The 11743-nt window shown below is 33.7% G+C and overlaps 2 protein-coding genes and 1 long non-coding RNA gene across 8 annotated transcripts; 2 read left to right on the forward strand and 1 right to left on the reverse strand.

Moving 5' to 3' along the window:
• The first annotated feature begins 3943 nt into the window (after nucleotides 1-3943).
• Nucleotides 3944-5522, forward strand: LOC127082543 (uncharacterized). Its single transcript, XM_051022781.1, has 3 exons — nucleotides 3944-4053; nucleotides 4566-4624; nucleotides 4728-5522. Exons 2-3 carry the CDS (start codon nucleotides 4604-4606, stop codon nucleotides 5520-5522), a joined length of 816 nt encoding a protein of 271 aa, XP_050878738.1. The 5' UTR covers nucleotides 3944-4053; nucleotides 4566-4603.
• Nucleotides 5523-6730: 1208 nt separating this feature from the next.
• On the forward strand, nucleotides 6731-10227 carry LOC127087318 (uncharacterized). Of its 6 annotated transcripts, XR_007789835.1 has the most exons (5): nucleotides 6735-7944; nucleotides 8268-8503; nucleotides 9304-9396; nucleotides 9561-9727; nucleotides 9812-10227. It is a non-coding gene; the product is annotated as an uncharacterized LOC127087318 (long non-coding RNA). The 6 variants fall into 6 exon arrangements; XR_007789833.1 differs by having other exon boundaries at nucleotides 6731-6872; nucleotides 7654-7944; nucleotides 8268-9727; XR_007789832.1 differs by having other exon boundaries at nucleotides 8268-9396.
• Nucleotides 10228-10407: 180 nt separating this feature from the next.
• On the reverse strand, nucleotides 10408-11046 carry LOC127082544 (uncharacterized). Its single transcript, XM_051022782.1, has 3 exons — nucleotides 10896-11046; nucleotides 10625-10806; nucleotides 10408-10482 (listed from the first exon to the last, which is right to left on the reverse strand). Exons 1-3 carry the CDS (start codon nucleotides 11044-11046, stop codon nucleotides 10408-10410), a joined length of 408 nt encoding a protein of 135 aa, XP_050878739.1.
• Between the last annotated feature and the right edge of the window lie 697 nt (nucleotides 11047-11743).

Here is an 11743-nt window from a genome sequence, read left to right on the forward strand (position 1 = left end):
TTGTAGAATTCGATGCCAAGGAAATATGAAATGTCACCTAGATCTGCCATTTCGAATTCCTTGTTGAGATCACCTTTGAAGTCTTCGGTCTCCTTCTTGCAGCTACCTGTTATCAACAGGTCATCGACATAGAGACATAGTATAAGCAATTCACTCTTGCTTCTTCTTGCATATACTCCATGTTCACTTGTGTACTTCACAAATTCCTTATCCCTTAGAAATCCATCTATCTTCTTGTTCCAAGCTCTTGGAGCTTGTGTAAGTCCGTACAGGGCTTTATGCAGCCTGTATACCTTTCTTTCTTCGCCATGTTTCACGAACCCAGTTGGTTGTGCAACATAAACTTCTTCTTCTAAGGGGCCATTAAGGAATGCATATTTCACATTCATCTGACACATTTTCCAGTTGTTCATGTTTGCTAGACCAACAACCAACCTGATTGTTTTGATCCTAGCAACAGGTGCAAAAACTTCATCGAATTTGATTCCTTCTTTCTGAAGAAATCCTTTCGCCACAAGCCTCACCTTGTGTCGAGTTACTTCTCCTACGGAATTCAACTTCACCTTGTATACCCACTTCACATCGATTGCCTTCTTGTTTTAGGGCAATTTGACAAGTGACCAAGTGTTGTTGACTTCGATTGACTTCAGCTCTTCGTCCATTTCTTTCATCCACTTCGAATCTTTCAATGCCTCGGCTACATTGATAGGTTTAACATCTGCGTAGAAAGCATAATGTACCAGCTCACCTTCTTCAATGACGACATCATCTGATGTAATAACACATTCTTGCAATCTTGTAGGCATGTGTCTTGTTCTCTGAGGTCTGCTTGGGCCCGCTTCACCTCTGACTTCTTCCTGTTGAACTTCTCTTTCGACTTCACTAGCTGGTTCATCATAAAATATTCTTACTAAATCTTTCTTGACATTATCAGTCCAATCCTACTCCTTAAGCTCATCTATGATCATGTCTCTGTTGATCACCACTTACTTATTCACTAGGTCGAACAACTTGTATCCTCCAGTCGAATGATATCCTATCAGGATCATCTGACTCGACTTGTCATCAAGTTTTCTTCTCAATTGATATGGCACATGTCTATGTGTTATAGATCCAAACACCCTCAGATGACTCAAGCTAGGCTTAACACCAGACCAACATTCTTCTGGCGTGATTCCTTCTAGATTCTTCGTCGGACATCTGTTCAGGATATATGTCGCAGTCGACACAGCTCCTCCCCATAATTCTTTGGGTAGATGCTTGCCTTTCAACATACTTCTAACCATATTGATAATGGTTCTATTCTTCCTCTCTGTGACTCCATTATGATGTGAAGTGTAGGGTGGTACCACCTCATGCACACTCCCTTCTTTCATACATAATGCATCGAAGTCTTTCGACACATATTCTCCACCACCATCAGTTCTCTAAATCTTGACCTTTCGACCGCTCTGTCTTTCGACCATAGATTTAAACTTGGAAAACACCTCGATCACTTCACTTTTCTTCTGGATCAGGTAAGACCACAGTTTTTGACTGAAATTGTTTATGAATGTAACAAAGTATTTGTTACCTCCAATCGAATCCACCTGGAGAGGGCCACATACATCAGAGTGTATGACTTCAAGAATTGCCTTCGACTTGCTTCATGTATCCTTACTGAAGTTGTTCTTATGTTGCTTTTCTTGCACACATTCTTCACAGACTTTGTTTGGAATGTCGATTTATGGTAATCCTGAAACCATATTTCTTCTCTTCAAATCTCTGATGTCTTTGAAATTTAGATGGCCAAGTCTATAATGCCATATCCATTCATCTCTCCTGGCTGTTGTTGCAAGACACGTATGATCCATCACATTTAGTTCAATCTTGAAGGTTCTATTCTGAGACATTGGAGCCTTCAAGATCAACCTTCCATTTGAGTCAAGAACTCTCATCATCTTGTCTTCGATCAACACTCTATAGTTCTTTTCGAATAACTTCCCTATGTTGAGCAAATTGCTCTTCATGCCTGGTATGTACAACACATTTGAAATTACTGACGTCTTGCTATCTTTAATCATAATCAGAACAACACCAACACCTTCAGCTGTTAGAGTGTTGTCATTTGCAAATTTCACCATATTCTTCATTAAGGGATTTATGTTGACAAACCAATATTTCCTTCCAGACATGTGTGATGAGCATCCCGAGTCCAAGTACCACTGATCCTTGAATCTCTCTTCATCTCTTGTTGTAACCATCATCAACGTCTCTTCTTCTTCATGTTTCGCCAACTTTGCATAAGTTTCTTGATTCTTCTGCTTTTCTGGACAATCACTAGAATAGTGACCATACCTTTGACAATTGTAACACTAAATGTGACTCTTGTCTGAATTTTGACCACCACCTCTTCCTCTACCTGCAATATCACCTCTTTGGTTGCCTTGGTTCCAGGGTTTTCTCTGATTCAACCAGTTTCCTTCTTGCTGATTTCGACCAGTCGAATTGTTGTAGCCTCCTCTACCTTTGTTGACATTCCAGCTTTCTTTTCCTTTTCTTTCTTTTGATGATTGAGCCTGTAAAGCCATGTCACTCTTCGACTTTCCTGCAACTCTTTCAGCCATGCTTTGTTCATGAGATTCAAGCGTCCCTTTAAGCTCTTCCTTCGTCAGTTTGATAAATCTTTCGACTCTTCTATGGCTACTACCACGTGGTCGAACTTTAGAGCCAATGACCTCAAGATCTTTCCAACAACAGATCTTGATGTCAACATTTCTCCACATACCTTGATTTGGTTCACCAGTTTAGTAACCTTGGTGAAGAAATCAGTTATGCTTTCATTGTCTTCCATTTGAAGCAATTCATACGTTATTTTGTGAGTTTGTAACCTCACCTTTTTCACCTTCTCCGCGCCTCCAAATGATTTCTTCAGAATTTCCCATGCTTCTTTTGTTGACTCTGCATCACTAACCTTTTCAAAATTATTTGCATCAACACATTGATGAATTATAAAGAGAGCGTTATAATCTTTCTTTTTCAATTCTTTATGTGCAGCCTTTTCTTGATCTATCGCGGCTTCTGCAAGCGTTGTTACTCATTACTTCACAAGATACCAAAGATCTTGATAACAGAACACAACCTTTATCTGCTTGCACCAATTCTCATAATTATTGTTCTTGAGAATCGAAAGATTTGCTGGAAAATACCCGTTTGGATGATTCATTTCCATGGTGATTTTCTTCCCACGAATCGATTAAACTGGAGCTCTTGATACTAGATGTTGGAAATCCCCAAAATCTATGGAGAATTTCAATCAATCTTGATGGACAAAATTGTTATCATCCACACAATGACAATGAAAAGAAGAACAATGGAGAAAGAAATAAAGTAAAGAATGATGAAGGAGAAGACTAATATAATTTTGTAGAGTTTCTCTCTGCCCACAAACTGTGGAAAACTTCTTATTCACTTTGCAACTGCAAAATACCGTAAATACAATATTATGAATGCTCTATTCACTTCAGTACAAAAATAAGGGTTACTCCCTCTATTTATAGATTTAGGTTAACTTTGACCTCAAGCCAAAGCCCAAAACTATAAAAGTTCAAAATAACTAACACTACTAAAATAGGCATAAGTCAAAATCCTGTGTGAAGCAACATGTTTCGACACTTCAACACACTAACACAACTCAACACACTAGGTGGTTCGACACTTCCTTATTTTGTCGAACAACCTGCTTCGACATAAGGAATTACAATTTAACAGTTATAATGATAAATACTTTAAAATTACGATTATTTTCGTATTATTCTTGAAAAAAATAGTTAATTTAAAAAAAACAAATCGAAAGGTTCACAAACAAATAGTAAAAAACAAAAGAAAAAAAAAAGTAAATACAATTTTCTCAACACAATAAATAAAAAAACAGCTCACTGTTGCGGTTGATTAAAAAAAACTATAAAACAGTAAACTCTATAGGTAATAAATATAGTCATCGAATTCCAAAAGTCAGTTAGCAGTTATTCAGAGTTCAGTTGCATTGCGCGCTCTCTCTCTCCACACAACAAGGTTCTCTCACTTTCTCAGCTTTTTCTTTCTTTTTCTGTTTCTGAATCGTTCTTTATCATTTCAACTTTCATTTCTTGAATCTAATTCTGAATCGTTCTTTATCATTTCTTGAATGAATTACACCATAGCTGAAAACCTCTCTTTCATTCCTAGGTTTGCTTCTCTCACGTCACACACTACAAATGTTAGGTCACTGTCATGATTTTCATGCACTTTCTTGTTGTTTTAGTTTTTCATGCTATAGATCAAACTATGACATTGAGCTATGTTGTATTAATGATTAATAATGCTTCCTTGATTTGCTTAATTGCATTGGTTTATTCAAGTAATTTTTGTATTAATATATAATAACGCTTTGCTTAATTTAGTTACTGTTAGTTAGTTTCGAATCTATGAATGTTTTTTATTCCTTCTCTTTTCTAGTAGCTTAATCACTTTCTTATCATTGAAATGCATAAACTGCTAGTAACTCAAAATGTGAATGCTAATATTCAACTATTCAACACATGCAGGTACTGTTACAGTCCCATACCTGTCACCATTCTCCAAAATGAAAAGAACTCTGGAAGAGGTAATCCATAAAACTCATTCATTTCTTTATAGCATCTTTGAAATTGATTTTTTATTAAGCATCTCATTCATTTTCTATTTGATTTGGCCATACAATAAACAAGATGGAGAAAGGGGAACCTCCTGCTGATGATAAAATAATTGCGGTTGATGACCCGAAACCTCTTGAGGATGATCCAAAATCACCTTCCTTTGAGCCAAAATTACCCAAGGAAGATCCAAAGTCACCTGAGCCAAAATCACTCGGGGAAGATCCAAAGTCACTTTATGCTGAGCTGTACTCCGCTGATGATGATCCGAAATCACCATCTGCTGAACCAAAATTACCTGATGAGACCTATAGTGACCTGCTGATGAGACAAAATCACCCGATCAGAAGCCAGAATAGCCTGCTGATGAGACAAAATCACCTGATCAGAAGCCAGAATAGCCTGCTGATGAGACAAAATCACCCGATCAGAAGCCAGAATAGCCTGCTGATGAGACAAAATCACCCGATCAGAAGCCAGAATAGCCTGCTGATGAGACAAAATCACCTGATCAGAAGCCAGAATAGCCTGCTGATGAGACAAAATCACCTGATCAGAAGCCAGAATAGCCTGCTGATGAGACAGACACCGAATGAGGGCACTGCTAATGCTGCTGAGACAAGCAAGAGTTTTGATATATCATTGGTCGCAAGCTATATTGCAAAAGAAGAGGCATTGTTGAACGCGGATAAATTTGCTGCTGCCGAAGAAGAAGCTAGAGTAGCTCATGCAGCTGCTGAAAAAGAAGCTAGAAAACAAGCTAAAGAAGCTCGTGCAGCTGCTAGGGCGGAAGTGAAAGCAAAGGAAAAACAGGAGAGAGAAAGACTCCAAGAACTGTTTGAACAACAAGATGTAGACATTATGAACTGAATCTGTCTTTCATTTGATTGTCGTCAAAAACAATGATATCTCATTGATTTGGTTGTGTATACTAGTTTCATTCAACTAAACTTGAGGGTGTTTCATATGCACTTGAGCATTTTCCAATATAATTGTGGCTGCTTTTCTTAGTGATAGTGTCGAAAGGTTTAACGCTAATGCAGTTATGAATATTAACAATGATATTATGATGATTCCTCACAAATTCATATTATCAAAGTACAATTTATTTCTCCATCTAAAAATCGTAGTTATGAATGATGACACAATATGATTAAAGAGACCAAGGGCAACAAAAATAAAGGAGGCATAAATCAAAGTACAGAATTTATCTTTGAAAAGTAGAATACACATTTCACTTTTTGAACAATGAACTTTTGCTGAAGCTGAGTTTTGAAGCAAAAAGTCAAGTATTTCATTAGGTATGGATGAAGATCCTCCTTTAAATTTTTCTTGTAACTTGACAATTTGTTCTTCTGACATGACAGGATTGTGCGCAAATTTAACATCTAGGAGAGGAATAGAGTCTGACTAATGCAATTTGTATTTGCTTGTTGCCACTAAGAATAATCTCTCATTCTAGGGTTTAATAAATAAATTTAAAATTGATTAATTATACTTGATTGTAGAATAAAATATTTGAAGAGTGATATCAAATTTAAAGTTTTTTATTAAAACTATTAGAATTTAATTTATATACACAGACAGTGTAAACGGATTTTACACCACCACTTAATTTTATTCGTTGGATATTGAAATAAGTTTGACTTTTATTTTAAAAACCTATAAAGTAATGCAAACGGGTGATGGTGATGAATCGACAGTGTAAATTACACTGACAGTGCATAGTAATTAATCTCAAACTATTAATGTACGAGTCACGCTATTTCTAATTATTAGTGAAGTTGTTAGATTATTTATATTTTATATTTGAATGTTGAATGAGGGAATAACAACGATACTATTATATTATTTTGTGAAAAAACTTTTGATATTAAATAAAGCAAATAAAACAAAAGAAAAATTTATATATCCAATTTTTTTCAGTTAATACAATATAAAAATAAATAAATAAATGATTTAATATTTACTTTTGGAAATAATAGTATAACTAATCTTTTTAATATTTAATAAAAAAAAATAAAAGGGTTGTTTTAGTGTATTTAGTTTGGATATTCCAAATACCAATACAGTTTCATGTATTTCATCTCTCTACATACCAAATTTAGGGTTCCAATTACAAACCTCTGTGTAGGAAAAATCAGACAGTAACATGTCTGCAGATGATCCGCGTGCGTGTTGCCATAGCGACAAATCGGATGATAATGGTGGAAGCATGAGGTATGAAACGATGTTGTATCGGCTATGTTCTTCTTCTGTAGTTATTTGAAACGCATATGAAATTGTTATTGTTATGCATTACCAAACATGTTCTCGTATGGTTCAATTTTCTACTCCTCCAATTTTGTAATAACACGATAATGTTTAAATATAATCTGAGTTTTCCAGATTCCAAAAATAAAATTTTATTTTCGATATTAGGGTTCAATTTGGGACGATAACGGGTGAAGAATGAGGTGTGAAGCAGATATGATTTTATCGTTATTCTTCTACTGTAATGTTTTTTTGCACAACTGATATTGAATTTGTCTCATCTAACCGATTCATGTTCATTTAGGATTCGCTTTCTACTCAATTTGATTGCCAAAAATATGAATATGTTCTTATGAAATTTGAGCAATTCTATATCCCAATTTGTAGTTGAATTTTCAAATTTAGAATTTCAGTTATTTTACTCAATAAATCAGTTAATTACATCTTAAATAGAGTGATACTTATAAGAAATTGTATATGTTTTAAATGTTGACAATAGATGTTGATGATAGAATATGATTATGGATGCTGGTAATTGATGTAAAACTTTTAAGAAGTTGTAGAGATTATTCATGCTGATTATATATGTTGCTTGTAGATATTATAATTTATGATTATACATGTTGATTATAAATGTTGGTCTGTAAAGATTATATATTAGAATTTATAATTCGGTATTAATATCACATTGCTGATGTCATTTATAATTTTTGAATTTCAACAATGAAACTGCAATGGAGATCATCAGAGGTATGGTGTCTGAGATTGGTGAATGTTCAGTTAAGAGAAAGAAGTGTGTGAAGAAATGTCGTACTAGTAATATCCCTGCTATAAAACTGCGAATATCGCTCAACTTACCAATGTTGCTGCTGCTGTAAATCAACCCACAAATAATGGAAAACTGACATTCAGTATATTAAGGAAGAAGTTGTTGATACTGCAAATGCTAAAAGATTTATGATGGACAAAGAAACGCATGTCGAAAAGTGTGTTGCAAAGAAAAAACATGTTGGCAATAAGAAATTGGTGGATAAGAAAGGTAAATTTGTTTATGTTTTTGGGTAGTTCTGAAATTTTAGGTCAGTAGTTTTTGGGAAATTAGTGTACTATGGTTTTTTTAGTATGACTTTAAGTTAGTTTTGGATTTACAATGTTCTATTTTTTCGATTATATTTAGTATCCTTTCGTAAGAATGAAAAATAACCACATTGAAAAAAAGTATATTTCATTGCAAATCGCATGTCTGAAATACTTAATTAGTAGTAATTGTCAAATGAATAAAAATTTTAATCATTGTTGCTGCAATTGACAAATGAAATACGAAATCAATAAATAAATAATTGCTAATGTTTGAATGTGCAGATGTTAATAGATTTATGAAGGAGAAGAAAATGCATGTTGAAAAGTGTGTTGAAAAGAAAAAATATGTTGGCAAGAAGAAATCTGTTGGAAAATCTGTGGATAAGAAAGGTAAACAAAAATTTGTAGAGAACGCATGAGTCTTAAATTAAGTTACTGAAGAATTGGTCATGTGGGCTAAGCAATATTCTTGGAAGAGCCACATAGGAAATGAAAAAACATGCGCAGCTAATGTTATAGTAAGCACATATTTGAATTTGATCTATTGTGTTATATTTCAAGGGTTTATAACTTGTAGTGTTGTGCAATTGATATCTATGTAGCATTTTCCAAGAACAATAACAAAAATATGCCTTAGAACACGTTGATGTAGAAGAAACCGAAATATTTAAATGTCGGGTTCACACTGCAAAAATAGAGAACGAACTAAGAGCCTATGAAAATGTCTTTAGGATGGTATGAATTTGCAAAGAGCAAAAACCTATGTGATGGCGATACCTTAGTCTGGAGTATGTTGCATTTTTCTCCCAACGTGTATGTAAAATTACAGAGGAGTTGATGGGCAGTTGTAATATCGAATTTTGAGTATATGATCATCATGACATGGAGTTCTAACCTGCTGTGGATCGTGTTTTATAGTTTATATATATATATATATAAACTTTGATGTAATTTTGGAATGCCTGAACCAAATTATAATTAGTACCTTAATGATATTGATATTTATGTATTCTGATAGTAAACTTGGTAATTTTAATGTAGAAGTTGCATTATGTGTTTCATTTCATGTAAATATGTATTTTACATGTTACATTTATAATTTTGGTGATTTGAAGTTTAACAAACAAAAAATTTAAATGAGTTAGTTTGGCAAACAGACAATACATATGTTATCACCTATAAATATATCAATACATATTGCATATGATGTCTGTTATAGAACTGTTTTTAAGGGGTACTGTATTTCTCAAACTCATTAGTTGAGCCTGCAGCTGAAATCCATGTCTAAGCTCGTTTACATTTTTCTATATAATGTAAGGATTAAGGTATTCATGTCATCACTTTTCTATCATTGGAACTATAGAAAGGAAGCTATGTTTGACAACATCTCTGAAATGTATGCTTCTGGCAGGTATGTATGACTTTCATGTCATCAATCTTCTATCATTAGAACTAAGATTGATTTTTTCTGAAAATTCACCTGTTACAAATATCTTACTCCAATTAATCATAGTTGAAATTTAATTTTATTTGTAATTATAGTAAATCGAATTATTAATGTTATTACAACTATAGTAATGAAGACATGTGGGCACATGTATTCAAGTGATGAGGATACAAAAATTGAAGCTCTAATAAAGGAGGGTTGGATTAATGAGTCCGAAAAAACATGTGATGTTAGCAACAATTGCAAGTGGGATTATACCGTGACGGAAGGAAATAAGTATGGGAAATATATGTTGGTTGGTGTCTTGGCACTCAAATTGCTTGACTGTTATTCTTATCGTATTTAATGTTATGTAAATGTGTTTTGTTCAATTTTGCAGCATATCCCAATGAACATGTCAAAGTAATATTTTGGTGAAAAGCAGGATGTGATAAAGATGATCGATATTGAAGATTGGAAGGTTATAATTGTATTATTCACAGAGCACGACAAGATTCATATGAGAAGAATATTGTCCATGAATGGTACGAATTTTCCAAAGAGAGGAAGCTTGAAGTCGGGGATGTGTTATATTTTAGCATGAGTCCTATGGCAAGTTATATGCTTGTTAATGTAATAAGGGGTTGATTTATGTTGTTCCATTTGAAATATTTCAATGCAAGTAACTATTCCGAGAGAATTTTAGCTTCAAAGTTGTTATAAGTACAAATTGTTATTGTATTGATCAGTATAAGCAACTCATTTGTTTTGATGCAACAGTAGTATGCAATGTGATATGGTTTAGTTGCTGATGTTTGATTATTTGTAGTGTGTGCATGAATTTTTACAGACTGTATGCATGACTTAAAAAGTCTACCATTCTATTTTTTGTTATGAAATTATTGATATTAATAAACTCAAACTTTGTTGTTATCAGCAATGTCATGAATACTTGAAATCAATTTCAGTTAAAAATTCAGAAACAGTTGTTTACAATTACAAACCAAACAACACAAATATAAAACTAATATCTCTTAGTAAAAATGCAAGAAAAGTTAACACAATAAACAACTAAAACAACAACAATAAACTTTAGTTACAATAATTAAACAGACAGATGAAAAGTGCAGCATTTCCTTCAAGTATTGTTCCTTCTGGCACGCCTCAGCAAATTGATGTGTAACATCTAAGAATCAGAGTGGTTGTGACATACCAATGTATCTCCCACCTTGAGATTTTTTTCCTTGGCGTATTCATACCACCCATATCCGATGTACATTTCCACATTGTCTCTCTCCGATTTAATTATCTCATAGTCATAGTAGTCCATTGTCTCAAGATCCATGAGGGTACGTTGAGTTTGATCTGGAAGAAGACCTTTCCTTATAACATCAACTGAGAAATGTTGCATAGTATGAGTTTTTGCAAGTCAACATTAGTATTGGAATTTATGTTTGTGTAAAAAAATGCAAAACATTATATACATTTTTTGTTATTATAATTTGTGTAACTTAATAGTAGAACTTGATTTTCGCCCTTCAAGGACCTGGTAATATTTTTCTCCCAAAACAGATCAGGTTCCAACTCTCCTACCTGTTGATTCACCAGCTCAGTCAGACCATGTTCCTGAGCCATATTAATCTCAGGCTCCAGTGCATCGACTTATGTTGCTGCATACTAATTCACTTGTACATTGAGACCATTCGATTGGGCCAAATTGATCTCAGAGAAAATCTCATCCACATGAACATCATTGGGAGGTTGGTTCACTTCTTGAACAATTTTTCCAAGGATTTCATAAATATCATTTGTTTCAAAAGATAACAATCTGCAAATTCATAGATGGGGAGGAAATACATTATGTATGTGACAAATAGAAATGCATGCAAAAAAAAATCAGACATGCATACATAAAATATAATTACTGAACTAAACGCATATTACCCAATAGAAGTAGAAGAAGACACTGTTAAGTTGATTCAAATTCCAAGAACAACACACAGTATACCTTTTAAAATACTTTATATATATTAGATATGCAATGGAGGAAATTGATATAATTGCATATCATATAAATAGCAAATAGGTTTTTTAGGTTGCGTGTAACAACCACCTTTCAGTCTCTTTTTTTATACTGCATTGAACTGACGTATGTGGTTGCTTGTAAAAATGGATTTTGCGCAATGGTTGCTATAATGCAGCTTTGATGATTAAAAAATAATGTGTCAATGTATTAAATTCAATGTTGGAAATTGTAATAACTTTGTCATGCAATCGTAATAACATAAATTGGTACAGTTTTGCAGGATTCAATGTTTCAACATTATTATTT

Source organism: Lathyrus oleraceus, chromosome 5, assembly GCF_024323335.1.
Source record: "Lathyrus oleraceus cultivar Zhongwan6 chromosome 5, CAAS_Psat_ZW6_1.0, whole genome shotgun sequence".
Taxonomy (NCBI): Eukaryota; Viridiplantae; Streptophyta; class Magnoliopsida; order Fabales; family Fabaceae; genus Lathyrus; species Lathyrus oleraceus.